This window comes from Gadus morhua, chromosome 13 (assembly GCF_902167405.1).
Source record: "Gadus morhua chromosome 13, gadMor3.0, whole genome shotgun sequence".
Classification (NCBI taxonomy): Eukaryota; Metazoa; Chordata; class Actinopteri; order Gadiformes; family Gadidae; genus Gadus; species Gadus morhua.
In genome coordinates, this window is record NC_044060.1 from 18,522,449 (window position 1) to 18,538,643 (window position 16,195).

The 16,195-nt window shown below is 41.8% G+C and overlaps 1 protein-coding gene across 4 annotated transcripts; it reads right to left on the bottom strand.

The window, feature by feature from the left end:
• Positions 1–212: 212 nt before the first annotated feature.
• uba3 (ubiquitin-like modifier activating enzyme 3) lies at positions 213–6,801 on the bottom strand. 4 transcript variants are annotated; one of them, XM_030374334.1, is made up of 18 exons: positions 5,613–5,657; positions 5,459–5,497; positions 4,778–4,895; positions 4,598–4,678; positions 4,396–4,478; positions 4,198–4,278; positions 3,934–3,977; positions 3,772–3,836; positions 3,411–3,566; positions 3,209–3,311; positions 2,970–3,083; positions 2,769–2,822; positions 2,147–2,183; positions 1,962–2,043; positions 1,766–1,866; positions 1,018–1,081; positions 824–878; positions 213–730 (listed from the first exon to the last, which is right to left on the bottom strand). In XM_030374334.1, exons 1-18 carry the CDS (start codon positions 5,630–5,632, stop codon positions 642–644), a joined length of 1,386 nt encoding a protein of 461 aa, XP_030230194.1. In that variant the 5' UTR covers positions 5,633–5,657; the 3' UTR covers positions 213–641. The 4 variants fall into 4 exon arrangements, with proteins under 4 accessions (XP_030230194.1, XP_030230196.1, XP_030230195.1 ...); XM_030374336.1 differs by lacking the exons at positions 5,459–5,497; positions 5,613–5,657 and adding an exon at positions 6,651–6,801; XM_030374335.1 differs by lacking the exon at positions 5,459–5,497 and having other exon boundaries at positions 5,613–5,713.
• Between the last annotated feature and the right edge of the window lie 9,394 nt (positions 6,802–16,195).

Consider the following 16,195-nt stretch of genomic DNA (forward strand, 5'->3'; position numbering starts at 1 on the left):
TTTGTTTAGTTGACTGAGGCTTGCCATGTTGCTTGACAAATAAAAGATATATACTCGTACTATATACTCATATTAGTAGAAAACGTCTTCACTGCATTTATTCTGCATTCCAACTTTCGATGCAAAAGGGGTATACTTTAACTACTATAAATTAATATTACTTTCATGTTCACCTCTATACTGTCTACTCCTTGTTACGAATACACAAACAGTCCTTTGTATGAAAAACTAATTTATTCCAGTTCAATATCATCAATCTGGGCAAGTGCATTGTAACTGAAAAAAAAGACTGAATAAATAAACATGAATGTCACTAAGTCATCCTTTTTCACGGTTTGCCCTATGTCGTTTTTGAGGCTTAGGTGTGTAAATTACACGCTACTATACTAAACATTTAAAAGACATTGCATCACCAAAACAGGGACGTGTGGACGTCATTTGGTAAGTTGAGTGCAAAATATGGATCTGGTGAGAGATCATAGCAAAGCAATGACAAATAATTGAAAATGTACCGTGTGGATGAGGTGTAAACTGAACTTCTGCCATTTCATAACAGATATGGTTCATGTGGAGTCATGTCTGGTTCCCTGACCACCTGACCTCTGTGTATTTAGTGAAATGTGAGAGTGTCAGAGCTTGGCTTATGAGGTAAAGCTAAGTCTGAACAGCATGGTCTGAGGGGTTGTGACATCAGCTACAGCCAGCTCCTGTCCATCTGCAAGTCCAAGCTCTGAAAAGAAACATACGCACATTAACAATTTACATTTCCAATAATTTATCTTACAGTGAATGCAAATCAAAATCATTGGGTAAGGCAGCTCACCCTTCAGTGTTTTTGACAGATTTGGCCGCGTCCTTTGTTCGATTGAAGCCACGGTCTGTTGAAGGACGAAGAACAATGACACGTCTACAAAGACCAAAACCAGTATGGATACTAAATGTCACAGCACACCACTGAGTCTGGCTGTTATCCAAGCTACTTAGGTACAACATGGACATTCAACTAGGGGGGTTTACCTGTAAATACAACGTTTTGTTCTTCCCTTCTACTGATGCAGTTATAGCTGGTGACTTCATTTGTCTGAAAAATAAAAACATTTAAAAAAGGGCTGTCCATTTTGATTCCCCACCCATCATAATAATAATAATAATAATAATAATAATACATTTAATTTAGAGGCGCCTTTCAAGACACCCAAGGTCACCTTACAGAGCATATAGTCATCATACATTTTTTAAAAAACAAGACATTGTGGAAAAAATAAAAAAATAAATAAACATAAGCAATAAGAAATAAATAAAACAAAAACAAGACAAAAAAAAAAAAAAATCATCATGGCAGCATGAACAGCTCCGTCCTCACTCCATACGTTCACCACCCTCAAATTCAACACTGGGTGAAAATGTGTCCAATGAGACACAAGTTTGGGTAACCTATACCTTACATTTCGCCAGGGCTCTCCCAGGCTTTTAGCACAGTTCCAACATGAATGGGGAAAGAAGCTTATTTTATCATAGCAATAAAACCATAATCAAAACTATTCGCCATCGAGCCATTGATAACGACCATCTAATAGTGGTAGGAGGTCAACAATAACATTAACATTGTCGGGTACATTTCAAACCTTTTTTCTACAGTATTGCATGTACGTAATTATCAGGCCATTATCTGCCTGCAGTATTTCATTCATGAAACATCATCAGACGTTGAAATGGCAATGACCCTAGGCTTCTCAATAGTGACAGGAGCCCCGTGTGAACCTACAGATAGGAACTCTCCGTCAGGTAGTCCAGGACCTCCTGCAGTGTGGAGGACGATGAGAAGCGCATGTCCAGCGGTACTTGGCTGCATGCCGAACAGTTGTCCTAAACGGAGCAGGGATAGATAATAACACACATCTGTTACAACCGCCGGGTCATCGGCTTTATGTGGAACTTGCCAGAAGCGACTTGAAACAAACCTTTCGTTCTGCCTCAAATGTGTAGGTGTACAGGCCGTCGACATCATTGAATACCATGTAGTTGTTGAGAGGAGCATAGGCACTATGTAGACAGAGGGTTGAAGCGTGAGTACTAAAGCAGGATTTTGAAGTGTCGCATTCCTCTGGATTTGTTTTGTCAACAGATGCATAGCAGAAAAACTCACCTTGATGCTATTTTGAAAACTTCGGTTGCACAGGCAGCTGTAAATAAAATAGCCAAGGTTTAGGATGCTTCTACACCCGAGCTGTTCCAGGAAAGCCTGGAGTGTTTCCCCCTTGATAGTACGGTTTGTTTGGGTTGTTGCGAAGGTTCATGCAAACTTTGGTGCAAACCAAAGCAACTCTTCCCGCTTGAAAATTGGGTTCTGGGTGGGCTACCAATTTAACCCTGGTTCGGTTCGCTTTAGGAGGGAACGTGATCCGACCCAACTATAGCAGAGGTTCGGAACACAACGTATAATTTTGCCGCAAACAGGACCTGATAAACATATTCAACCAGGTTCTCTAGAATCAATTGAGTCGTAGTCAAACATGGTCCAATTATAAGGTGAAAGCACTCATCGAAATATGGTTGATCAAACTTAATTCTGAGGCATTTTCTGTCTCGTAGACGGTCATCCCATTCAACATTATTTCATTCAACATTATTTCATGTGTTTACGTGGTTGGGTCGGCTTGACAAAGTCTACTTTGTGAATAATAATGGAACCAAATTATCAACTTCTTTCACCTCTTATCTGGACCAAGTCGAGGTAGGTTTGAAAGCGCTTGATAAACTTTGCTCACCTGCAATAACAGCATTTGTGGAAGCTACGGCCGGAATTATCCGTTTTACCACACCTGCAGGGTTTACAGCAAACAATGAAGAAAAAAATACAAAATGCATGTCAGATGACACAACAATGACATATCAGAACGAAACAAAGGTTTTACAGAAAATACTATCGGTCACAACAGTAAAATAACAAAGTGTTTTGTGGCGCTTACCCTGGGTGAGTCTGTATGTGACTCCTGTAATGCTGAACTCCGCTGCCCTCTCTAATGACCTCTGGTACACCCACTTGATGTGCTCTGGGTCATCGCCATCAAGACCCACAGTGTCTATACACACACACACACACAAACGTATTAATATTAAATAATAAACTAATATCAAATTCATGACTGGAATTGAGACAAAATTAAGTTGCACTGCAAAAAACATTTAAACCAGGGTTATTACATACCTCCAAAGGGTTTGTCTTTGGGCCATAGTAGCATGCGAACATACTCAACACAATGTTCTGGAAGTCGGGGCATGGATGCTATCGTGCACATTGGAAAATTTATCTGGAAACACAAGCAGATGTCAGGGAGATCACCCAGTGGCTAGCCCATCTCTCTAACAATATGTTGTACAGATGTCAATTGGCATGTATTAAAGATAACCTGAGGAGGGTACAGCTCCAGAGTACAGTCTATGCAGGCGGTGATGCCAGGCAGAATGACCCGGGCGTTGCCTTTGAAGCCTTCTGTCCCACCATCGATTAGAGGAATGATGGAACTAGGATCCACTACGCCGTCCTCATACACCAGCAGAGAGAGCTAGACACAACGATATGAGAGGAGGCCTCAGACACCAGAGAGAACTGCACAAAAACATTTAACATGAAGAAATGTTTGTTGTGAAGTGAAACATGTTGCCTGTTTTATAGTAATATAAAGAAGTACATTTTGTAACTAAGGGAATTTGCCATGTAAATAATAACAGACTGGGGATGTGCCCCCAAAGGGGTTAAGGACCACTTACCAGCATACCATTCATCCATCTCCTGGCAATCACAGAGTCAAGCCCACAGACAATGATGTGGAATTCTAAGAGTGGGAAAATAATTTGATCTTAAACAACAGTACTTTTTCCTAATAATGAAAAGACCTTATTGGAGTCACAAAGTAAGAAAGTAATACTTACGTCGATAAAATGTTTCATCAAAGTCTTGAATTTTCTTAAAATGTCTATCCAATTCAATAAGGAAAGTATTGGAATGTTAAACGAATGGGTATTTCTTCAGTTTTAAAAATAAAAAAGGATGGGTTCCAGAATGCATTAGTAAATATTCTTTGTATTTTTATTTCAAAGCAACATTCTTGCCCATGTTTGGATCACAACTTTGGCATCTCACATAATAATTTGTTCACAAAGTATTATTTCTTTCATCGTGAAACCAAAGGATACGGGACCACACAGCATCCAGGAATTCTAGTGTTGATGAAATCGGCTGCAACTTCGGCCTTTGGTTGCCCAACATCTTTAAGCCTGGACAGCAATGGGAGACAGATGTTCAAATCAGTAGCAAAGCAAATGTCCACAGCATATAACCTGCAATTTCTTATAATCCTATTTAATTTGATTTTAACATTTAAAGCTACTGACCTGAACAGAAACTGTCTGTTGAGGTTGGATAGGTCAATTGTGTCCATGTCAACAACATGGATGTTGTGAAACCCTGACAAAGCCTGACCCACAGCACAGAATGGGGAAATATGTTTATGTTCATAACATGTATTTTTGAATATGTAAGAAGAATGCAACATGTAGATGTCACAATAGAATTCCATTGAGCAGCCAATCATACCACATCCTTGAGGAGCTCACAGCCCAGGCCACCTGCTCCAATGATGAGCACTTTGCAGGTTTCTAACATAAACTGCAATGACTGAGGAAATGGGAGGGCAAAAAGCAAATGGTATCTTCACACCATAACGGTATCAAATCAGGAACAGTTCTCATAGATACATTTAGCATAAACCATTACCTCACTGCTGGCTTCGAAGTCTGGGTGCGTGAAGGGCCCTGGTCTCTCCAGGAACTTTTGGATATGATTCCACCGTCCCTCCCATTCACCGTCTCCAGCACCTCCTTCCACCACCATCCTGAGGAGATCATAGACAAACTGCTTAACCTTTTAATATCATAATAAGTCCATAGTTCCAAAAATAACTAAATATTCATACATGTAACTGTGTGTGTGGAATTTTGCAAAAACAAAATACCCCAAAAAGCCAACACTTCCATGTAAACCATTAGTTCATACTTTTGTTTAATATGTAATTAGTAACACATTCTGAATCTTTTTGGTCTGGTGCACATGTTTAAGAATAGTGGGCGTTTCTGCCCAAATTGGATCCTGCTCAGTGACGGCGATAGTTTTGTCTTGACAGCTTTAACTGGCTGACTGACAAGCTAACAAGCCGCAGCGATCACGTAGACAAAACACTTATGTTCCCACTATCATGGAGCCACACACCGCCTCTAAATAACCCCTGTTGATACGTGTTGGCTCACCAGACGTTGTTACGTGCTTACACTTTAATGCCGAGACCAGTCGTCAGAAGTGTACTACCGGCAAGTTAGCTCTCAGCTAGCCATCATTAACCGTACACCTGCCTAGTAACCTCAAACGTTCAGCCAGTTGTTCGAGTAATTCATTACTAACTTCTCAGTCAGCGCCACTACTCTCCTTGTTTTCTTCTCCCTAAAAGAGAGAATAAAACAGCGCTCGATCATGCTCTAATTTCGTGGGACGTGAAAGGATCTTTTCGTGAGGTGAATGGCTGTGTTTCTTGCTTGTATCCTCAGTAGCTACTTACGGCTCATCCGAATCCGCCATGTTTTCCTTGCATATCAACAAAGCGTTATCCGAAACAGGAGAACCAATCGTGGCAGAGAAACCGCACTAGAACAATTACATTAACCAATAGAGGGCAGCATTTAAGTGCCGTATATATCCATGTTTTTATCTAGTTACAATCCTCAAGAGCCAATATCCTGGTTAAATAAAAACCGTTTACGGACTACATTATCCGAGCACTAAATATAAACGTTGATAAAAGCAAAGATGATGAAGAGGACTCTGGCATTACAATATAATGAGAATTCTCTGTGAGGTCTCATTATAACTATAAAACCCATGAACACAAACATGTTTTACAAGAGAAAAGAGACCTTGAGAGTGCTAATTGGTCTTATTAATCTTGAACGGTCAAAACATAATGATGAATAATTAAAAAACACTACTGCAAATCTTGCAGTAGTAATTAAAAGGCATAATCTATTCTATCAAAATAACAAATAAAAGATCTGAGGTAATGGAAAATAAATTATTCAATCAGTAAATTAGCCTAATAAATATAATGTTTAGTGTTACCACAGGAGATACTAACACTTATTTCAATAATGTATGAAAGCAGGGTTCTTAATGAACTCGCCAGTGAGGGCACCTCCAGCAAGCAGTCTGCAGGGCCTACGTCTGCTAAAGTCTGCAGGGTCTATGTCTATTAAAGAACATGGGATGTCTCTTATTGTTAATTAAGAGACAATGCTTTCGGCATAATGTTATTAATCCAAATGTCTACATTTCTTAGGATATTAAAGAAAAAGACTTCTGAAGATGTCACCAAAGTCATGCATCATAAGGCCTGGTCACCAAGCCCTGGTGGAGGTCTCATTTATGTGGACAAAGACTCCTTCTTCCTTCTCTGTCTTTCATGTTAAGTAGGGCTTCCAAGTGATAGCCCCTGGAACATGCTGGCAAAAAATAAACATGTGCTGATGTTCTACATAGCACTCTGGCTTCCCTTTCCACTGTTTTTCTTCGCTTATTTGTCGATAGGGTTTACAATCCATACCTTCTCACAGAGAACAACCATTGTTGTTTATTACTGCGTCTTTGTTACTGCGGCCCACATATGTTCTTCCTTTCTTGAGCGTTTCATGTGTTTTTTCTCTTAAAGTAAGGTGCAAGCTCCAAAACACATTCCAGCGCTGACACATTTTTATAGATTCCATACACGTGCAATCCGTCATAGTGGGAGGGACAGTCTGAATGTCAGCAGTGTGCCTTTCAGATAACCCAAGCCACCACAATCTATCAAAACCAACCACTATATAATGTCTCCATGAGGGCATCGAAGTGAGCACGGTGGCTCCCAAACAGGTTGCCTAAACTAGTTTCTGTGCTTCAAAGTTCTTCGAAGGGATCCTTTCTATGTTGTATATTAGTTAAATCATACTTCCTGCACCCCTTTTGTATTTACAATGCAGACAATGGATAGTACGGTCTGAAAGGCCTACTGTGTGCTATTCATTGCGTTTACCCCATGGTTTGCTCAATTCTTTTCAAGCAGCCGTCTTGATGCGGATGATTATAATACATCAGTGGGAGGATGATAAGACATGGGCGCGATGCGCCACTTCGGGACACAGGAGGAGGGGGGAGGGGGGGTTGTCTTGTGTTCCTCTGCATGACTGATGACCTCAGCTCACTTCAACCCTTGATTAAGACTCCAGTGATTTATCGTCATCATGCACACTGCACAACATAATTAGGCTCTTTCAATATACACAAACACACATACACACACACCCAACGGTAATGTTGTCTTGTTGCACAATGCTAAATTATGTTTGTATGTGCCTGTGTTTGTGTGCGTGTGTTTGTGTGTGTGTGTGTGTGTGTGTGTGTGTTTGTGTGTGTGTGTGTGTGTGTGTGTGTGTGTGTGTGTGTGTGTGTGTGTGTGTGTGTGTGTGTGTGTTTGTGTGTGTGTGTGTGTGTGTGTGTGTGTGTGTGTGTGTGTGTGTGTGTGTGTGTGTGTGTGTGTGTGTGTGTGTGTGTGTGTGTGTGTGTGTGTGTGTGTGTGTGTGTGTGTGTAATTGCATGAATCTTCCCCAAAAAAGCCAACACTACTGACAAAGCCTTTATTTAATAATAGAATATGTGATGATGGATGTGTTTACTTTTTCACCAAAATGCCCTGTGCTGCTTTCACTTCATTGTTGTTGCACAGCTCTGTAAATAGATCTGTTATGAATGCGCAGCTTGTTGCATTTTACGTTTCAGGCATGGGAGTTGAGTTTGCCCTGGTGTCATCAGTGAGATGGACTGGGATGAACGCATCGACATGAGCTTGAAATCCAATCTTAAACATGTTTGTCTCCAAACCAACCTTCATAGCGGGCAAAACCGTAACCCCTTTCACAATGCACCTCCACCCCCTATTTGCAGACTTTTTTTCTTCTCCCAGGGCCTATATGTTATCACTTATAGAGACAATCGTGATTCATTTGAAGCAGACTGTGAAGTGGAACTATTTTGGAATTAGCTGAGCTCACCTCTGGCATGGGCGCAGTTGTAACCTGATTGAACACAGTTTGACCAGGTCGGGTTATAAGAAACAAGAACATAATCCATCTTGGTGCTGGGGCGTTGTTGCTAGTTTGCACTTTGTTCTTCCTGTTTCTGATGGGCTGGGCCCCACAGGCATTTTGTACGAGGAACTTCCTGCCTGGAGGGGTGGTGGGCTAGACATGACCTCGCCTTACATGTTGTTTTCCTTGTTGTTGGGTTCCCAGGAGCACTTTTTAAGATGCAGGAAAAGCCTTACATTTTGTCGTTTTCTTACACCAAAACAATAACAACAATTATGTTATGGCTTCACAGGAATATGCTCACTGCGATAAGTGGAGTCTAATGTGGTCAACAAGCTACTAAACAACAGTCTCCAGCCTAGGTTAGAGACAACTCAAAGAGTCTGAGTCCAACATATTTTCATCAATGTTTTGCTTGCGAACACGTGCATCATTTTAATTGCTTTCTTTAGTGCAGCCTTGAGGACGATAAGCTACTCAGTCGTGAAGTGCTGGGTAGTTCTGTGTTGTCTGTCTGCAGTCCAATACATCCTAGAATTAATTTGAATTCAGTTCATTAAAAAGTAATGTGCATAGACATTTATGGATACGCAAAACCCCAGAAACAGGATATAAGAAATGTTTAATTTGAAGGGAGCGGTTGAGTTCTATCTTTCTGTGTTATATTCTATAACCATCAATTCCAACATTAAAACATTTGCAAGAATATTTGGCATGCTCATCAAAGGAATACTGTGGTCCACACTCAAAAGCAGATCAGGCAAGAGGTAAATACAAAAGTTGGCTTGCCGGCAAATTAGGTTTATTTTGTTATGACAGAAACGCTGCGCTGGTAAGAGAGAAACAATACAAACACAGAAGCAGAAATCTATCCAAACAGAATTAACTTCAGAAAGGGAAATCGTATTTTGCACCTTAGATGCATCATTGCAGTAGTTTAATATGAATAACAAACCAAGCCTTGAGTCAACATAAAACATATTGAATTTAGAGCCTCTGCCAAAAACCTTGATTAACATTCTTCGCAACACAACTTGCACGCTCCAGTCCATGAACAAAAAAAATATTCAAACAGAAAAGTAGCTGTATTACAGAATCATACCCACATACCCACAGAGGTATGTTTGTGTGAGTTTGCATGTTTGCTAATTCAGTAATACATACATATGCATTCTCTCTGCCACTTGTCAGAGACATACTATTCCATGAAGCCTGTGGATGTTGTTACAAGTAAAGTCTTAAGGCAGCCGTACTGTGGAATGCTTTAGTGCTTCTTGCTTATTTCAACCCTGTTTATTCCTGATTGGGCTTCCTATTTCCGGTCCTCCTCAGCTAGCTTCCTATTGGGCAACTCCTCCCGTTCCTCCAGCACTATTGTCCCATCGCTACATGCTGAAGGGAGATTGCATTGTGGAGGCAAGATCCATTCTGTCTGCAGTCACCCAAGAATTCTGTTGGGGGCGGCAACTCTTGGTTGGTTAAAAACTCTTTCGGGGAAAGGATTGAAGCCTTTGACAGGAAAGGGCAGATATCCAAAAGTATTCCCTCTTCCTCTTCCTTATCATGCCTTGACAAGGCAAAGAGGTGTATGTGTGTGTGTGTGTGTGTGTGTGTGTGTGTGTGTGTGTGTGTGTGTGTGTGTGCGTGTGCGTTTGCGTGTGCGTGTGTGTGTGTGCGTGTGTGTGTGCGTGCGTGCGTGCGTGCGTGCGTGCGTGCGTGCGTGCGTGCGTGCGTGCGTGTGTGTGTGCGTGCGTGTGTGTAAAGGGAGGACTAAGATGGGTCCCCATTGTTTTGCCGGCTTTGGTCGGCCCTCAGCCCGGCCCCACCCCCCATCTTCCTGGGGAGTGGGGCCGGCAGCCCGGCCGGGTGCAGGGGATGAGTTTCAGGCCAAGCTACCTGGATACCACATGCCACTGTTAAGCTCCAAAATCCATCGCCAGGTCATCTCTAACTGTTGGCTGATGCTCATGTGCCAGAGACTTTTGTGTGACAGAAAAAAGTACACCAAATAATGGCATTATTATAGGAAGTAAACTCCTACTTAGAAATGTTTGGGGGTCTTCATTGAACTGTTAGTATCTAATTATACCGTCTTTATACTGACTGTACTCACTGTCATTTCTGAATAAAGAGTCTTGCATGATAGATCAGATTTGAATGCCCTTTCCACTGAATGTTAGTCAATATACCATTACTGTTAATCAATATTAATTGGTTTTGCTAAATAAGCATAGAATACTGTTTAATATGAATACGTCTGCATTATGCTTGGATTATGATTAGGTTTACACAGAAACGTCCACTCATGCGACCACATGTGAAACTGCTCAATGTTTCCATATCCACGCCTGAGTAGTGGAAACACTGCACGGCAAATGAGAAGATATTGCCCATCCATCATTTCTCCTTGACAGTCGATGTTCAAAGCCACTGAAATACTCTAAGATTGTCATTGATCCAGCATGAGCTGACAACATACGAGTTCTCTCTCAATATGTCGTCTCTCCTGTAGCCAGTGAGTGCTCTCCCGCAACACATCATTGTAGATTAATTAGAACCCAATGTGAGAGCAGGAGATCTTGATTAAAAACAAATGAGTGTAGAAACTGATCCATCAAGGTCGGCCTGGCTGAGTGACATTTATGAGCTCCCTTGGACCGATCTATGAGGCAATCACCATTTCATTACAGTCATTACATTGCATTAGAAGAAAGACACAAAGAGCAAAGACAAGCGATTCTCATCTCTATTCACATTTCACTCTTCATGTTTGTGGGTAATGAAGCACAGATGTAAATACAGTCCACACACATTTATTTACCTTCAGCAGTCACCCGGTAAGCTACCCTCCTCTGTGTGGAGGAGGTAGGGGCAAGGGTAGGGATAGAGGGGGGGGGGGGGGGGGGGGGGGGGGGGGGGGGGGGGGGGGGGTGCTGTGAGGTGAGGCTTTGAGGCAAGGCTGTGTGTCACTGTCTTCCAGCATCCCTCTGAGTGATTGCCAGTCCTGACACCCGCCTGCTTGTAGCATTAACGCAGCCAAATGCCCAGGAAATTAAACGCTCTGCCCAGGTAATAAAGAGAGTAAATCTTGGTTTGTGTGTGTGTGTGTATGTGTGTGTGTGTGTGTGTGTGTGTGTGTGTGTTTGTGTGTGTGTGTTGGAATTACCATATTAGCCAGGGCATGAGGGATCAGAGCCAAACAGTTCCTCATTACACCTCACCTGGGGAGGGGTAATTCCCACTCCCAGCTCAAGAGCTGGCGACTCAGAGACTCACAGTGTGTCCCACAGGCTGAGGTTCAAACCAATTGTATTGAGCAGGAGAGGCATTATCACAGTCTTCTCCTTTCTTTGAGATGTCAGTGACAAGAAAATAAACAACATTATGATATAAATGCAGACCTTTTGCTTGAGGACTACTGACATGTTTACAAAATGATTGTAAGCATCAACTGTGCAATTATGGCTTTTAAATACTGAATTCATAATGATGCAGTTATTTTGGATTTTCAATCAATTCGTTTTTTTCAATCATGTTACCAGGGTTTCCAAACATCCACATAAAAGGATAGACATATTTAGATTGACAACTTAAAGTACAACAGAATGCAACTCTAACTTATGTCCCTATTAGGGACTTCTGACTGTCAAGCTAGAAATGATTCGGAACCCAAGAGCAAATTCTTCATTTTTTGAAGTAACTGACAGAACTCAATGCACTACATCATAAGTCTACACTATCATGAGTTTAAACCATCTGACCAGAGGATATCAAACACATTCTCATTCATGTGGTCTATAGTGTTTAAATGTGGGCGATAGTGTTTAAATGTGGGCGATAGGGTTTACATGTGGGCGATAGTGTTCACATGTGGTCGATAGTGTTCACATGTGGTCGATAGGGTTTACATGTGGTCCATAGTGTTTAAATATGGTCGATAGTGTTTGCATGTGGACTGTGGTCGATAGTGTTTAAATGTGATCGTTAGTGTTTAATTATGGTCGATCGTGTTTAAATTTTCTTTTCCCTCTCTCCACCTCATCCCTCACTCTCCACCTCAAGCTGGTGTGTGGTGAGCGTTCTGGCGCCGATTGGCTGCCGTGCATCACCCAAATGGGTGCTACATACTGGTGGTGGTTAGTGAGGTCCCCCCCCCCCCCCCCCCCTTCACTGTAGGCGTCTTTGAGTGTCTAGAAAAGCGCTAAATAAATTCAATGAATTATTATTATTATTATTATTATTCTGAAACACATTAACATTCACAACCTGCAGAAATACAATATAGACGTTTAATTTCATGATAACCCTGCTCACCTTTTTCCATTTTATTCATCAATACTTCCTCAAATCGCCTGGTGTTCATCTTATTTGCTGTACATGTCATTTCTCTACTTGATTCCATCAAAGCGTGCTCACGCCTCCAAACTGCTCACCCAGAGAATACACCAGAACGATAGAAAACTCTTATTTAATCCCCGACAACACATTCCCTCCTGTTGTCTGGTCACAGACTCCTAAGGAAGCAGGCCATGAGGATATGCTTCATCATGATGCTGTTACAGCTGACTGCAGGACTAGATAACAAGACCTGGTGATGACGGCTGCCTGGAAGCCATGGAACGCTTAATCCCACATGAGCCATACGAAGGGATCACAGGGCCGCTGACCTGCAGGGTTTTACTCTCTTTTATTTGACATTTAAATGGTCTATTAATGTATTGGTAAATTAAACACACAAGCAAAATAATGATTGGTATTGTGGAATTATGTCTGAATAACTATGTTCCCTTTTCCTTCTGCAGAGTTAATCACAATAAAAAAGTAACTAGGGAAATATATCATCAAAATGCCCATGGTTACAACATAAGCCAGGGTCTTAAGCTTTCATCTGCAGGTGTCAACATGAGGGTTTAGCTTGCGGGTCATTCTGGACAGATCAATACAACACTGTCCATCTCAGCAGTTCTTACAGAGCCAACCAACACAAAGCCCATTCACCATTTCTTTATAAATCCAATCCACATTTGACACAGTTACAATCCAAGGGGTTAAGTCACCGATAAAAAAAGGAACATGATTCAAAATGATGAATGTCTCCTACTAGATATACTTTGGGATGTGCTCAGTGCAAACAAATGTGCAAAGCAATGGAAGGTGCAGAGTGGGTCAGCTTAACGTACAGCTCTGATTACTTCACCGATCTCATTTAACAACATTATGTCAACGTGGATATCATTGTATGTGAAGCTTGAGGATTTAGGGAACTATAGAGTTACATTTGTCTCCTTGTTTATATTGAAGTCGGGTTGGCACAGCAAGCGTACGATACTGTATCAACATCATGTTTCTTTAAGTTAGTAATGTATTTATGTGGAAAAAACGCATATATATATATATATATATTAAATGAATACAAACATTTATACAGCATCAAGATCATGTTTATTTAATATGGTAATATGCATGTATATATACACACACAAACACACACACGCACTCGCACACACACACACACACACACACACACACACACACACACACACACACACACACGCACACACACACACACACACACACAAACACACACACACACACACACACACACACACACACACACACACACACACACACACACACACACACACACACAAACACACAAGTCCCACGGTGATACTCGGAGATGACAGAACAAAAACCCCTTTACCTAGCCGACTCTTCATCACAGTGACCAAACACAGTGGTACCTCCAGCGTGTGAGGATCTGTTCTTTTTAATATGCAACATATCTTCTCTTCCAGGGAAATCAATCTAGTAGGGCCGGGTCTATCACCCGGGGTGTTTGTGTGTGTGTGTGTGTGTGTGTGTGTGTGTGTGTGTGTGTGTGTGTGTGTGTGTGTATGTGGAGGGGTGTTGGGGTGTGTTGGGGGTTTGGTGGAGGGCGGGGTGATGGGAGGGTGGTTGGGGGAAGGGGGGGGGGGTTGCAAATACAGTAAGCGCTCGCATTGTCACACATGCTCCACTAAGCATACACAAGCACGCACCTACACAAGCCAGCGCACACATACACACACACACACACACACACACACACACACACAAACACGATCACACAATCACATACACACACACACACACACAAACACGATCACACAATCACATACACACACACACACACACACACACACACACACACACACACACACACACACACACACACACACACACACACACACACACACACACACACACACAAGCACATTAGATCTCCTTACATTTGTGCTTAGGCGGGCTGTTTGTGTGAAGGGTCGATGACTCAGTGGACATTATGCTGTGAGTGTGTGTTTGTGTGTGTGATGCATAGTCTGATGCTGGTCTGATAAGAACAAGACAAAGAAGTACAAAGAAGTACATAAAAGATATTATGTTACACTTCGTACCCAACAAGCTCAATGACAGAGCCCCATGCCCACCACTGCACATCACAGAGCTCTCTTCAGTCTAACTAGCATGTTATCCTCCCTACTTTTTGTATTTTGCATTATTTTATATTTTTAAGCACCTCATACTGCTAACTCTTAATTTTCCTTCATACAGTTATGGCAGTGACAGGTTCTGCTTTGTCATTGATTTAATAATAATAATAATAATAATTAATTCATTTTCTATAGCACTTTTCAGTGACCCAAAGATGCTTAATTTGTCCTGTTTGATTATAATGCAGAACACAATATCACACGTGGTACTTGGTGAACAAACTGTCCACTTTGCTCTGTGAAATACAAACTTATTAAAGCCATTAAGTTAACCTTTAATTTGAGCTGTTGGCAAGAGTGGAATAGAGAAAAAGATGCTGCCTCAAGTTACTCCCCGCTCCACCGGCTAATGACATTAGCTGACCGTGTCTTAAGTGGATGTTATATGTTGCCTTAGCACGTCCGGTCCACTCATCTGCCACATTCTCCATCTCTACCACCACCACCACTTCCACTACCACAACAACCACCATCATCCACCCCACCACCACCACCACCACTGCAACACACATTGATTGAATAGCTTCACGTTTTCTTCTTTTTCCCCACCATGGGTGACAATCAATGATATGACATCTATTAGTGTGTATTGATGAATTGTTCTATGCTGTGTTATTTCAAGTGTGTGCCTCCAGCCGTGTGCTGGCCTCTGCCCGTTATTACCATAATCACGTTATTGTTGTGCTCAGACTGAGTGAGTGTCCTTGTAATGGCTGCATCCCATTATTATTCTGCTCCCTAATGGATACACATCGAGAGGGGCTGTGACAGCGTTGTCCTCTACAGGTTCACAAACATAAATCACAATACTTATTTGTGTTTGAATCCTAGGATCTTTCTTTGTAAGTCATGATCATCAAGGTAATTTGATAATTAATAGACATACATGTGTTTCTGATATGTTTTACCAGGGTTCTCTGCTGGGATCTTGACGGCTGTTAGCACCATCATTCGCTCAGTGTTGCCTAGAATCGCTCCTGTTCCATCCGGCTGGTCACCTACAAAATCACCTCCATGTCGGGAAACAGAAGCAGACACTGTCCGCTGCACGGACCGCTGCTTCTGAAAAAGACACACCTCACATCTTCTTTCATTCATGCTCAACTCCACTCGAGAAACAACCCACTTCCCCCCTAATGTAACCTGGTTAGAGAAGGGTCACTGAATCACCAAATGAAGCCAAAAAAACACATACCAAACACAAACATACCACAAATAAAAAATACCATGCACACTCACACACATACAAACATATACATATCTCCCAGGGGTGAGAAGTATAAAGTGCTGAAAGCTAAATAACTTAACTGGGGGGAGGGGGGGGGTGTACAATAAGCATGGGGAATCGGAATCCAATAGTTATGTTTGCCCTAAGGATGGTATCCCTTTCCCTTTTATAGCCCGTTAATGTGTGTGCTGCACAAACTTTGTAATGGAGCTCGTTAAATGCAAAGTGCTTGAAGGTACAGATTTCCTCTCAGTGGGAGACCAAT

Coding starts and splice junctions, on each gene's coding strand:
- uba3 (XM_030374334.1), bottom strand. CDS start 5,632: ATGGCGGATTCGGATGAGCC. Junction 4,679..4,777: donor ACTTCGAAGCCAGCAGTGAG/GTAATGGTTTAT, acceptor CCATTTCCTCAG/TCATTGCAGTTTATGTTAGA. Junction 3,084..3,208: donor CAAAGACAAACCCTTTGGAG/GTATGTAATAAC, acceptor GTGTGTGTATAG/ACACTGTGGGTCTTGATGGC.